The sequence below is a fragment of the Tenrec ecaudatus genome, chromosome 1 (assembly GCF_050624435.1).
Source record: "Tenrec ecaudatus isolate mTenEca1 chromosome 1, mTenEca1.hap1, whole genome shotgun sequence".
Taxonomy (NCBI): Eukaryota; Metazoa; Chordata; class Mammalia; order Afrosoricida; family Tenrecidae; genus Tenrec; species Tenrec ecaudatus.
Window position 1 is genome coordinate 79,214,946 of NC_134530.1, and position 13,257 is coordinate 79,228,202.

The following is a 13,257-nucleotide window of genomic DNA, read 5'->3' on the forward strand; positions in this document are numbered from 1 at the left end:
GAGGGAGGGGAAGAAAAATGTGCTTGACACAATGGATGTATTATGTATTGTGATAAGAGTTGTACAAGCACCCAATAAAATTATTTTTAAAAATTAGAAATGGCACAAATTAAATAAATTTATAATTAAGTTAAAAAAAGAGCTGTGTGAGCCCCAATAAAATGATTTTAAAAACCAAAAAACATTGAGGTGAGACATAATGAAACTATTTCAATAACACAAAAGGCACAGAAAAGTTTTTAAAGTGATTGCAGTGATGATTGCAGAAATCTTAATACATTGAATGCTTGTTTGGTATATGAAGTAGGTGCCAATAAAGTATTTCTTTTAAACAAAAAAAGATTTAACACCCCTTTTGATACATTTAAATTTTTTTCTAGTTTTTAATATCTTCTGCTTTCTCATTTATTGAGGTTTTATCTGTTTTACTGTTATGCTTATTCGTTTTATCTTTTAATGTCTTTCTGTATATGAAACCCAGGATAGGTAAATTTATAGACAATCACTGGATTGATGGTTAGGCAGGGAAAGTCAGGGGAAATGGGGAGGAGCTAATAACATTGGGTACAAGAATGAGGTACTTATTCTAATATTGATTGTGGTTTGATTGATTGTACAACTCTTCTTGATATGATTGAACCGTTGAGTTGTATGATATGTGAATTATATGTGAATAAAACTATTGAGAAAAACAAAAGGGAGGAAAAGGGTCATTGATGACTGTACGGCTAAAGTAAGGTTGGTCATGCATGACACTTGTTGACATTGGGTGTTGGGTACATTCTATCATCCCACGTTTCTTCAACTTTTCCACTAAGAAAGCCTTATGAAGACAAAATATAAAGTTATTAGGTTGACCAACTTGCCATCCAAGGTTCCCCCATCTTCTCTTGTCCAGCAGGCTATGCTGGACTGGGGAACAGAGACAGGCCACGAGAGCAGCTGTCTGGGCAGGGGCCTCAGCCTTGGTGTGGAAAGGAGCAAAGGTTCTGGTGTGAGCTGTGGTGTGGAAGCGTGCTAGGTGGAAAATGGGTTAAAAGGGATTATGCTGTATAATCACCGATCAGAGCATGGAGTTAAAGCTGATTTCAGAATGGAAGAATTCATGTGCATAAACCTAGTAAAACGGCTCACAACTTGGGCTTAGGAAATGAGTGCTCTGGACATGAGTGAAGGGATAATTGCACACGGACACTGTGCACCAAAGCAGGAAGGCTGTAATTACAAAGGAGGCTCCAGAAGCCCCTTGATCATCTATATCACAGCCCTTATCCCAGCGCAGGGTAATTCTCGGTTGGCTGCCCTCCTCTGGACAAGCCCAGTGGTCATCGCCCCTGGGAAGCCAGCTCCCATCTGGACACAGTCCTTCAGATGGGCCATCCTCAAGCTACAGCAGGGGCAGTTTCTAGATTTTAACAGGGCCTTGGCTCACAAAAGAACTGGTTCTCCCCCTCAAGTGATGTTAATTTTTAAAAGAAAGAAAGGGAGATGCTGGATAGTGTAAGATATGACAAAATAATCATTTATAAACTATCAAGGGTTTGTGAGGAAGGGGGTGAGGAGGGAGGGGCAAAATGAGGAGCTCATGATACGACCGCTGAAGACAAATGGGCATAAGCAAATGTGGCGAAGAAAGCTGATGGTGCCCCGCTATCAAAAAGTATAGTGTCTGGGGTCTTAAAGGCTTGAAGGTAAACAAGTGGCCATCTAGCTCAGAAGCAACAAAGCCCATATGGAAGAAGCATACCAGTCTGTGTGATCATGAGGTGTCGAAGGGATCAGGTATAAGGCATCATCAGAACAAAAGAATCTTACCATAGTGAATGAGGGGGGGGAGTGCAAAGTGGAGACCCAAAGCCCATTTGTCGGCCACTGGAGATCCCCTTGCAGAGGGGTCTAGGGGAGGAGACGAGTCAGTCAGGGTGCAATGTAGCAATGATGAAAAATACAACTTTCCTCTAGTTCCTAAATGCTTCCTCCCTCCCCACTCCCACCCGACTATCATGATCCGAATTCTACCTTTCAAGTTTGGCTAGACCAGAGAATGTACACTGGTACAGATAGGAACTGGAAACACAGGGAATCCAGGGCGGATGATCCCTTCAGGACCAGTGGCGTGAGTGGAGATACTGGGAGGGTAGAGGGAGGACGAGTGGGTAGTAAAGAGGGAACCGATTACAAGGATCTACATGTGACCTCCTCCCTGGGGGACAGACAACAGAAAAGTGGGTGAAGGGAAACATCAGACAGGGCAAGATATGACAAAATAATAATTTATAAATTATCAAGGGCTTATGAGGGAGGGGGGAGGGAGGTGGAAGGGGAAAAATGAGGACCTGATGCCAGGGGCTTAAGTAGAGAGCAAAAGTTTTGAGAATGATGAGGGCAATGAATGTACAGATGTGCTTTACACAACTGATGTATAGATTGTGATAAGTTGTATGAGCCCCTAATAAAATGATTTAAAAAACGAGGAGCTGATACTAAGGGCTCAAGTACAAAACAAATATTTTGAGAATGATGAGGGCAACAAATGTACAAATGTGTTTGACACAATGGATGGATGTAGGGATTGTGATGAGTTGTATGAGCCCCTAATAAAATGATTTTTAAAAAAGGAACTCAGATATGCTTTGTAATAATATTGCAATGACTTACTTCAATGTAGGGGTGACTTCCCTGATTACAAGTAATTGGAGGCTCCCCTGTGAACTTGAGCTTCCAGGGAGAGAAGGGCTACTCTGTGCCAGACTAAGTCCTCTCATGCACGGATTTACATGGGGAAGTCTATCTGCAAGATTAGACCCTTCTTTTTCCATGAAGGCTGGGAGTTGGGATTACAGAAGGCACAGTCAGCTCATAAATCCAGACCCCGGGCTCTGGACAGTCCCCTCATTGGAAAGCAATTGAAGCTTCTGCCAAGGAGACTCCAAAGAAGCTGCTCATCACGATCTCATTTGGAGACTTGACACGCAAACGGAGGTGCTGACACCCAAGTTTACAGATGTGAGCACAGCCCAGAGGTGTCAAATCTGTAGAAATCAGGATGTGAGGTCTGCAAAGGCCACGAGGGCTAGGCTCTCTTTGGGTGGCAGCCTGACTCTCTGCTGAAGGGTGATAGCAACTGGGACACTTCTCCTGGAGCCTTCGCAACCCAAAGGTCAGGCGTGGACTGAAGTCACAGCCCAGGCCCCGTCAGGAGAAGTCCTTACCCCAGGTCTCATCAGGGTGACTGCCTCTGCCCCTCTACGACTGGGCTTGCATGTTCCTGTGTTCAGTGGGGTAAGCACCCAGCAAGCCAGTGTCCCTCACCACAGGCAGGGATGCCCATCAGCTCTCTCGAGAAAAAAGGTCTGCTCACTTTCAGGTCCAGTTCAGACAAGACCAAGTGACCACTCCCTCCTGTGCTCACACAACGCACGGCTCACAGCTTGGCTCACCCCACCTGCACATGGTCTGTTTAGGTGTTTTAGCCATCAGCCTGAGGAGTGCGGGGAACAGAGACTGACCTGATTTCCTGGGGTCCCAGTGCCTGGACCCGAGAGGCCACACAATCTCAATTAGCATGTGGGTGAAAGGGGGATTGATGAGGGCTGGTGTTCTGTGGGACTCGGGAGTACCTCGTGGGAGAGCTCACACTCTATGACTCTGGCTTCAACTTGGCCACAAGTCACGGGCACTCACCTTTAACCTTAGCACCTGCCCTGCCTGCGCCAGGCTGGCATCAGGCTAGGCACTGGGGAGTCTGAGCCAAACGAGGCGCAGGCCCTCCGCCCTGGACCGCAGTCTAAGGAAGAGACCCACCCTGCTGGAAGGCCTTTTCTACCAGCAGTCCAAGGAGCCCCTTCAGGATGAACTGAACAGCTGTGTAGACAATTAAACTGTAACGCAAATAAGCTACCACATGCTCAACCGAAGGAAATGGGCACTGGAGGAAATAGTCAGTTTGACTACATTTATTTTCATTAAAAACTAAGGAATCAAGCGTTCAAAATTAATACATAGATGGGCAGTCATATGCCCCTATCACAGGTGCTTGTGGCAGTCAGGTTCAACTGGCCCCCATCTTCAGGTGTCCATGCCCTTGTGTACCACCCTTGCCTTGAGTGTAGGCGAGACCTGTGACCTGCTTCATTTCTGTGTTCTTGTTAGTGGCTGCCTTTCGCGGTCCTTGCTCTTGAACACATGCACCAGTTCAACCATTTCTCTCAGCGACGCTGACGGTGTGGTTCAAGTTGGGCAGTGCTTCGCCCCTCCTTTTCTCAGTGGTTCCTCTGTGCATTGGCCCCTAACCCCATTATCCAACCTTTCAAGTTGCTGTTTTCAGATTGATTCTTTAAATGAGTCTAAGGTTCTTACTAACTAAATTGTTGTTTGGTTTAAAGAAGATACCAGGGGATCTTTTGGATGTAAAGTTTAAAGATGATCTCATAGCAGGGCATGGAGGGGTGAAGTGCCTCCATTAGCTCCTGATCGTCTAGCTGTGAGCTGCCACAAATGACTGGAAGTTCCTTGCTGAAGATTTGAAGAAGAGTGACATAACTATGTCCTATGCCCATGAACTGTGGTTCTTGTTAGAAAGATTCCCACTCACAGAGACGCCCTGCTTCCACTTTCCCTTTGGAATGTGGCTTGGATTTCTGGCAGTTCCCTGACAATACACTGCTGTAACCATCACTTAATTGTTTTCAGCAACATTTCCCTTGTGTGTGGTATTAATAATCCTGTTTGGTAATTTCTGCCTTCTATTGACTCACCTTCCTTTGGAACTGACACACACGGGTCGCCTCCAGTGGGTGGCCAGGTAGCCATCTTCCAGATGTCACAGCAGAGATGAGAAGTGCTTCCGGTGCTTCATCCGCTTGTTCATGCAACTCTTCACCTGGTCTTGTCATTTCTCGAGCCTTGTTCTCACTAACGCTTTCCGTGCAGTTGGACGTCTTCCTTCATTGTCATCAGCTCTTCATCCTATGCTACTTCTTGACAGGATTGAGGCTGACCGATCTTTCTTGGCCCAGTGACTGCGCGTCTTCTTCTCATCTATACAAGCTTTCGATAGGACAACCCAAGGCGTGGATTTTTTCTTCAATTTTTTTCAGCTTGAAAAGTGCTTGGTATACTCTTTCTTTTGGGCTTTCTAATGTCAGGTCTTTGCACGATTCACTAGACTTTACTTTCTCCTCCTGATTGGCCCTTTGGAATTTTCTGTTCAGCTCTTTAACTTCATCTTTTCTTCCGTTGCTTGTGTTATTCTGTTTTCAAGTTTCAGAGTTTCTCCTGACATTCACTTTGGTCTTTTCTTTCTTCCCTGTCCTTTTAATGACTTTTTGTTTTCTTGGTGTCTGATGTTCTTGATGTCACTCCACAGTTCATCATATCTCTATAATCATTAATGTTCAATGCATCCAATCTGTTCTTGAAATATAAATAAAATTCACATGGGATATACTCAAGGCCATATTTTGGCTCCTGGGGACTTTTGATTTTCTTCAACTTCAGTCTGAACTTGCGTATGAGCAACTGAAGATCTGTTGGTCCCTGGTCTTGTTTAGGCTGATCTGAACTTTTGTATCATCTCTTGCCACTGAGGTAGTCGACTGATCCCTGTATATCGCAGGAGGCAAGATCTAAGTGTATAGTCATCGATGTTATTGTAAAAAGCTATTTGTGATGAAGAAGTCAATAGTCTTGCCAAATAATGTAACCTATAGTTTTGTTTCTTTCACCAAGGTCTTATTTTACAACTTACTGACCTTCCTCTTTGTTTCCAACTTTCATATTCTAATCAGTAATTATCAGTGCACCTTGATTGTATGTTTCATCAATTTCAGACTGAAGAAGTTGGTAGAATTAATTTTCTTCATCACTAGCTTCATTGGAAGGGAATCCTGGTAGTGTAGTGGGTTGTGGTGAGCTGATACACACACGGACAGCAGTTCAAACCCACCAGCCACTCCACAACAGAAGAAGAATGAGGCTTTCTACTCCTGTAAAGATTTACAGCCTCAGAAACCTATAAGGATAGTGCTACTCTGTCCTATAGTAATGGTTTTGAGCTCTACTGGTTGATGTGTATATTTCAAAATAATTGTATTATCTGGACTTCCTTGTTGTTAGGAGCCCTGGTGGTTGCAGAGGTCATGGGCTGGGCTGTGATCTGCATGGTTGGCAGTTTGAAACCACCAGTAGCTCTGCAGGAGAAAGACTGGGCTTTCTACTCCCATAAACAGTTACAGTCTTGGAAACCCATAGGTCACTTATAAGTCAGCACTGACTCGATGGCAGGTAGTTTGGTGTTTTGCTGTTGTTTTTAGGTGCTGTTAAGTCGGTTCCTACGTGAAACACAATCAAACACCACCAGGTCCCGCGCCATCCTCACAATTGTTCTTGATCCTGAGACCATTGTTGCAGCCTTCGATCCAGCTTGAGGCGGGCCTTCCTCTGTATCGCTGCCCCTCCACTTACCAAGCATGATACCCTGCTCCAGGGACTGGTCTCTCCTGACAACACGTCCACAGTACCTGAAACAAAGCCTTACCTTCCTCGTCACCCTTGTACTTCTTCCACGACTTCCCACCACAGACAACATTCTGTGTACTCTGGGAAGACCCTGACACGTCTGACTGATGATGGGCGCAGTGCCACGCCCCTTGAATTTGGTATTCCCGCATTGCAAAGCACTGAGACTAGCTGACTCTGAATGGCCAATATCACTTCCATTTAGCTCCCGAAGGCCTAGGACATCAATCTTTATGTTTTTCATTTTGTGAATTTGAAGACTTAATATTGCTAAGATGTCAATATTACCCAAAACTATCAACAGATTAAATCCAATCCCAGTAACAATCCCCAAACCCTTTTCACAAACACAGAGAAATCTTCAACTTGATATGGATGGAAAGGAGCCTCATTAGCTGAAGCAATGTGGCCACGTGGCAAGGGGAAAATAACACAGGAGGCCTCACATTTCCTGACTGTAAGACCGAAGAGGGGGCTTCAAAAAGTCCATGGAAATATTCAGTTTTCTTTTATTTCCATTTCCTCCCAAACTTTTTGAGGGTCCCTTGCACTAAACAGTTACAGGACTCAAAACAGCGTGGCTCTAGTACAATAAGAAGACATACAGAAATTGGAACAGAGCTGAGAGTTCAGCATAAACCCACACATTTATAGTCAACTGATCTTTGACAAGGGTGCAAAGTCTACGAGGGGTATCCCACAAAACAGAAACTTTTTTTTCAAAGCCATGTATTTAATTTTCTTTTTTACAAAACCACCTCATCACCGTCAAAGTACTCTCCACTACACTTAATACATTTGTCAAATCTGTGACTCCATTTTTGGAATGGAAACATTTTTCAAACTCATCTGTTTGGATGGCTGACAGCACCTCCCTCTTTTTTTCTTCACCTCTTCTACATTGTCAAATTGTTGTCCGTCCTTTCATGTCCCTCTGCATTAGCAGAAACAAAAAGAAGTCACATGGTGAAGTCAGGCGAGTCAGGTACGTGGGACAACAGAGGCATGCTGTTTTTTTTGCCAAAAACTGGCACATTGAGATGGCTAAGTGAGCAGGTGCATTGTCGTGGTGGCAAAATCAGTCCCCGTCTGCCACAACCAGGCCATTGTTGTCACACACTGTTATGCTATCTTTTCAGAACCTCTAAATAAAAATCTTGATTAACAGTCTCACCTGGTGGACTGAACTCCAAATGCACTATCCCCCTCACATCACAAAAACAAATGAGCATCGTCTTGATCTTTGATTCCACTTGACGAGCTTTTGGGGGGTGAGGTGATGACAGCATCTTCCACCGGCTTGACTGATGTTTGCTTTTGGGGCCGTAAGAACAGCACCATGTCTCATCACCAGGAATGACCTTGGGAAAATACCTGGAATGCTTCCACTCGGCACATGTCAGCCAGAACCAGAGGCACGAACTTCATAGCAACCCTTCCCATTCCCAAATCTTCCATTAAAATGTGCTGAACCAACTTCCAAGATAGTCCAGATCACTCCCCATATCATCAATGGTCCGCTCTCAGTCTGGGAAGTTGACAGACGTCCAGAAGGAGGTTTGTCATCAATCGACATTTCACCTTTTTTGAAACAAGAAAACCACTCATACACTTGAGTTTTTCCCATAGCGCTGTCCTTGTAACATCTGCTCAACATCACAACAATTTTCCCCGAGCAGGAAAACAAAATTTAATAGCTGCATACTGTTCTCCTAAACTGGCCATACACAATAAATGAGATTAGAGCAAAACTGCTTTCATCAAAAAATTCACTGTGACCAGAGAGAGCCTTCCCAGGCGACGCCACTGGGTGCACAAAGAGTGAGCTGCTCTAAGCTCGCCTAGTGGGGAAAATGTGTACTATGAAAGCTCCGCCCAGTGGGGCTTGTTTCCGGGTTTTTTTTGGGGGGGTTACCCCTTTGTATTCACCCTGGAAAGAAACTCTATGACGCCAGGCCTAATGTCAACAATGGATTATCTAATATAAAAGCCTAAGTACCAAAAGACAAAATAAACAAATGAGACATCATCAATTTCTTTTTAAATTTGTTCATCTAAGAACATTAACAAAAAAGTGAGAAAAAAAACACATTACTGTGAGACTATGTTTAAAAACCACCTATCTGACAAAAATTAATAACCAAATTATTTGTAAAACTTTGACAACATAACAAAAAGTCGAATGCCCTAATGGGCAAAGGAATTGAATAGACAATACACCAAAGAGGATGTTTCTATGTCCACCAAACACATGATATGATGCTCAGAGAAATACATGTCAAAACCACATGAGAGACTATTACACTCTACCGGGATGGCTACGGCAACAACAACAAAACGGCTCAGATGGGGAGAAACTCGGACACTTATCATCCTTTGCTGGTGTAAGTGCAAAATGGTACAGCCACCATGAAAAGTGGTATGGTGGCTTCCCAAAAAACTAAACACAGAACTACCTTAGGACTCAAAAACTCCACTCCTAATAAATAGACCCAAGTGGCTTGAAACCCCCAACAAACCACTGCCATTGAGTTGATCACAACTCACAGTGACGCTATATAGCGTTTCTGAGGCTATACATCTTTATGGGGAGCAGGTATCCCCGTTTTCTCCTGTGGAATGGCAGGTGGGTTTGACTGCCTCCCTGTGGTCAGCAGTCTAAGGCTTACTCAACAGGGCCACCAGGGCTCCTCAAAAGACTCAAAAAGAGACTTGTATAACCATGTTCATTGCAGCAAAAAAGGTGCAAACAGCCCAAATGCCTTCAACAGATGACGGGATCAGATCAGCACAATGTGGTCCACAGGTAAATGGAATGCTGCTCAGCCAGAAGCAGAAACAAAATCCCGACACAAGCCGTAGTATGGATGAACTCTGAAGATCCCACACTGAGCAAAATGTACCAATCGTTAATGGACAAATATTTGCATGAATTCACTTATATAAAAAGACAAGAAGAGGCATATGTGTAACTTTGGGACAGTGACCAAAGTTTACTAATGAGTACCAGGAGGAAAACAGGAGGGGCTGAGGGGGGTCAACAGCGATGGAAAAACTGCATCAAGAGTAGGGTTACATGTAGCTGAGAAGCAACAGAGCCCACATGGAAGAAGCACACCAGCCTGTGCGACCACAAGGAGTCGAAGGGACCAGGTATCAGGCATCATCAGAACAAAAAATCAAATCATTGTGAATGAGGGGGAATACAGATTGAGGACCCAAGACCCATCGGTAGGCAACTGGACATCCCTTACAGAAGGGTCACGGGAAGGAGAAGAGCCAGTAAGGGTGCAGTGTAGCAACCATGAAACATACAACTTTCCTTTCGTTCCTTTTAAAAAAAAATCATTTTATTAGGAGCTCATACAACTCTTATCACAATACATACATACATCAATTGTGTCAAGCAGATTTGTACATTCATTGCCATCATCATTCTCAAAACATTTGCTCTCCACTTAAGCCCCTGGCATCAGCTCATTTTTTTCTCCTCCCTCCCTGCTCCCCCTGCCCTCATGAACCCTTGATAATTCATAAATTATTTTGTTATATCTTGCCCTGTCCGATGTCTCCCTTCACCCACTTTTCTGTTGTCTGTACCCCAGGGAGGAAGTCACCTGTAGATCCTTGTAATCGGTTTTCTCTTTCCAACCCACTCTCCCTCTACCCTCCCAGTATCGCCACTCACACCACTGGTCCTGAAGGGATCATCTGCCCTGGATTCCCTGTGTTTCCAATTCCTATCTGTACCAGTGTACATCCTCTAATCTAGCCAGATTTGTAAGGTAGAATTGGGATCATGATAGTGGAGGAAGGAAGCATTACAGAACTAGAGGAAAGTTGTACATTTCATCATTGCTACATCGCACCCTGACTGGCTCGTCTCTTCCTTGCAACCCTTCCGTGAGGGGATGTCCAATTGCCTACAGATGGGCTTTGGGTCTCCACTCTGCACATCCCCTCATTCACAATATTTTTTGTTCTGATGATGCCTGATACCTGATCCCTTCGACACCTCGTGATCGCAGACTGGTATGCTTCTTCCATGTGGGCTCTGTTGCTTCTGAGCTAGATGGCCGCTTGTTTACCTTCAAGCATTTAAGACCCCAGACTCTCTATCTTTTGATAGTCAGGCACCATTAGCTTTCTTCACATTTGCTTATTCACCTGCTTGTCTTCAGTGATTGTGTCGGGAAGGTGAGCATCATAGAATGCCAGATTAATACAACAGAGTTTATTGCATTGAGGGAGTACTTGATTGGAGGCCCAATGTCCACCTGCTACCTTAATACTAAACCTATAACTATGTGCACATAAATCTATTTCCCCATCCTCATATATAAATATATTTACATATGTACATGCCTTTATTTAGACCTCTATAAATGCCCTTTGCTTTCTAGCTTGTTCCTCTATCTCCTTTGATTTCCCTCCTGTCCCTCTATCATGCTCAGTCTTCATTTGGGTTTCAGTAATTGCTCTTGGTTACATTACCCTTGGTCACACCCTACCAGGGTTCCTACACCCTCCTCACCACCGATTTGGATCACTTGTTCCCTTGTCCTTGGGTTTGTTAACAACACTACCTTTCCCCACACTTCCCCCTCTCCCATGTCCCTTGGGAACTGTCGGTCCGTTGTTTTCTCCTCCAGATTGGTCATCCAGCCTATCTTATTAAGACAGACCTGCGGAGATATTAACATGCACAAAAACAAGACAGAGCAAAACCAAGCAACTAAATAAAACAAAACAACAAGAAAGAAGCCAATGACAAAAAAAAAACACAAGAAAGAAAAGCTTGTAGTTAGTTCAAGGACTGTTTGTTGGCCTTCGGGAGTGTTTTCCAGTCCAGTCTGTAGGGGCGCCAAGGCCTAGCCCCAAAGTCTATTTTTGGTATTCCCTGGGGACTTACTTGCTCTGTGCCCCTTGCTGTTCTGTTGTACAGCAACAGAAATACAGAGTGTTTTGTCTTGGTGTGATGGGATCAGATCGGGCAAATTCCCACAGTGTCGTCCCCTGTAGACTATGGGTCAGTGAGGGATGTCGTGGCTCATATTGGGGTTGGCCGTAGAGTCCTCTCTGTGCATTGGCTGCTCTGAGCGGGGATATCGTCCTCAAGGCTTGGTGGCCCAGGATGTGCTCCACTCTCAATTCCTTCCCCTTCATTTGCTCCCGTGTACTCTGATCAGACATGTCCCTCTCCCAGAGCTGCCGCTTCAGTGCTGTCCTCTGAAATAAATTCTTTTGGGGGGAGGGGCAGGTGTCCACATCCTCTAGTTCCTAAATGCTTCCTCTCTCCCCCCTGCCCCCACTATCATGATCCCAATTCCACCTTACAAATCTGGCTAGACCAGAGGATGTACACTGGTACAGATAAGAGCTGGAAACACAGGGAATCCAGGACAGATAAACCCCTCAGGGCCAATAATGAGAGTAGCCATACCAGGAGGGGAAGGGAAAGTTGGGGGGAGAAAGGGGGTACCAATCACAATAATCTAGCTATGACCCCCCGCCCCCAGGGGGACAGACAACAAAAAAGTGGGTAAAGGGAGACTTCGGCAGTGTAAGACATGAAAAAAATTTTTTATAAAGTCTCAAGGGTTCATGAGCGAGGGAGGGGAAATGTGAGGAGCTGATACCAAGGGCTTAAGTAGAAAGAAAATGTTATGAAAATGATGATGGCAACAAATGTACAAATGTGCTTCACACAATGGATTGTGATGAGTTGTATGTGCCCCCAATAAAATGATTAAAAAATATGTATATCTATGTAAACAGACATGTACATGCACCCCCCTTCCCCCCCACACACACTCCCACTGTTCCAGAGGTCTGGATGCTAGCTGAGGCGACTGCTCTGTTTACCACATGGTCTCTTACCTTCTGCTTAGCTGGACTTGGCTGTGGCCACTGTTAGGTTAGGAGCAGCTGTAGGTGGGAGATGGTCCATCTCTGGCGCATCAAAAAAGTATGCCTGGAAGAAAAGAGAGCAATGAGGGAGTTCAGAGACCATGTCTCTGGTGAGGACTCTTCCGGACTACACAGCAATAGTCCTTCTGGACTGGACAGGACCCTTTGTTTCCCTCTGCCATCTCTGTCCCACCATGAATGGTCCCCACTCTCTTACTCGACGTGAATGCCTATTGAAACCTGGCTTCCGTTTCCACTGTCCATTTACATGAGCTGGTTGAACCCTCACAGCAACCTTGTGAGACAGCGGCTATGGGCCTCTTTGACAACCAAAGAAACGAGAGAGAAACCAAAGGTCAGAGAGCCTTTCACTGGAGGAAGCAGCCTGGCCAGTGAGGACCAGGACACAAAGCGAGGTCTGTCTGACTTCAGAGCGCGGACTCTGGGAGTTGGCACCACTGAGTCAGTCTGACCCCTAGGGCCCCGTGTGATGGAGGAGAACTGCCCCACGGCTGTGCTAGGCTCTGTCTCCATAGGAGAGGGATGAAGTTGGGGAGATCCTTTCCGCCTAGGTTTCATGGTCTGAGAATCCTAACTCTGGCCCAGGAAAACCCGGGCTCACTAGCCACTGTCCGCTGGCTGCACGAAGGTAGGGACTCTGTGAGTGTGCCAGGGCCCAGGCATGCTCAGGCTTCCCCCGTGGAGCCAGTGCCTTCAGAAAAACCAATTCTGACTCATAGCAAGCCTACACTGCCTCTGTGGGTTTCCAAGATGGTTAGCTCTTTACAGGAGTAAGAAGACCCCATCTTTCTCCTGAGGAGCAACTGG

General features: G+C 45.2%; 1 protein-coding gene across 4 annotated transcripts in view; it reads right to left on the reverse strand.

Annotated features, from left to right (window-relative positions):
* Positions 1 to 13,257, reverse strand: part of YIPF1 (Yip1 domain family member 1) — a 47,952-nt gene that overhangs the window by 11,718 nt on the left and 22,977 nt on the right. For 2 of the 4 annotated variants that reach the window (XM_075556432.1, XM_075556438.1), the window contains exon 9: positions 12,400 to 12,493. In XM_075556432.1, coding sequence (XP_075412547.1) covers positions 12,407 to 12,493 — 87 coding nt within the window. In that variant the 3' untranslated portion in view covers positions 12,400 to 12,406. The other 2 variants (XM_075556454.1, XM_075556446.1) reach the window with 2 other exon arrangements.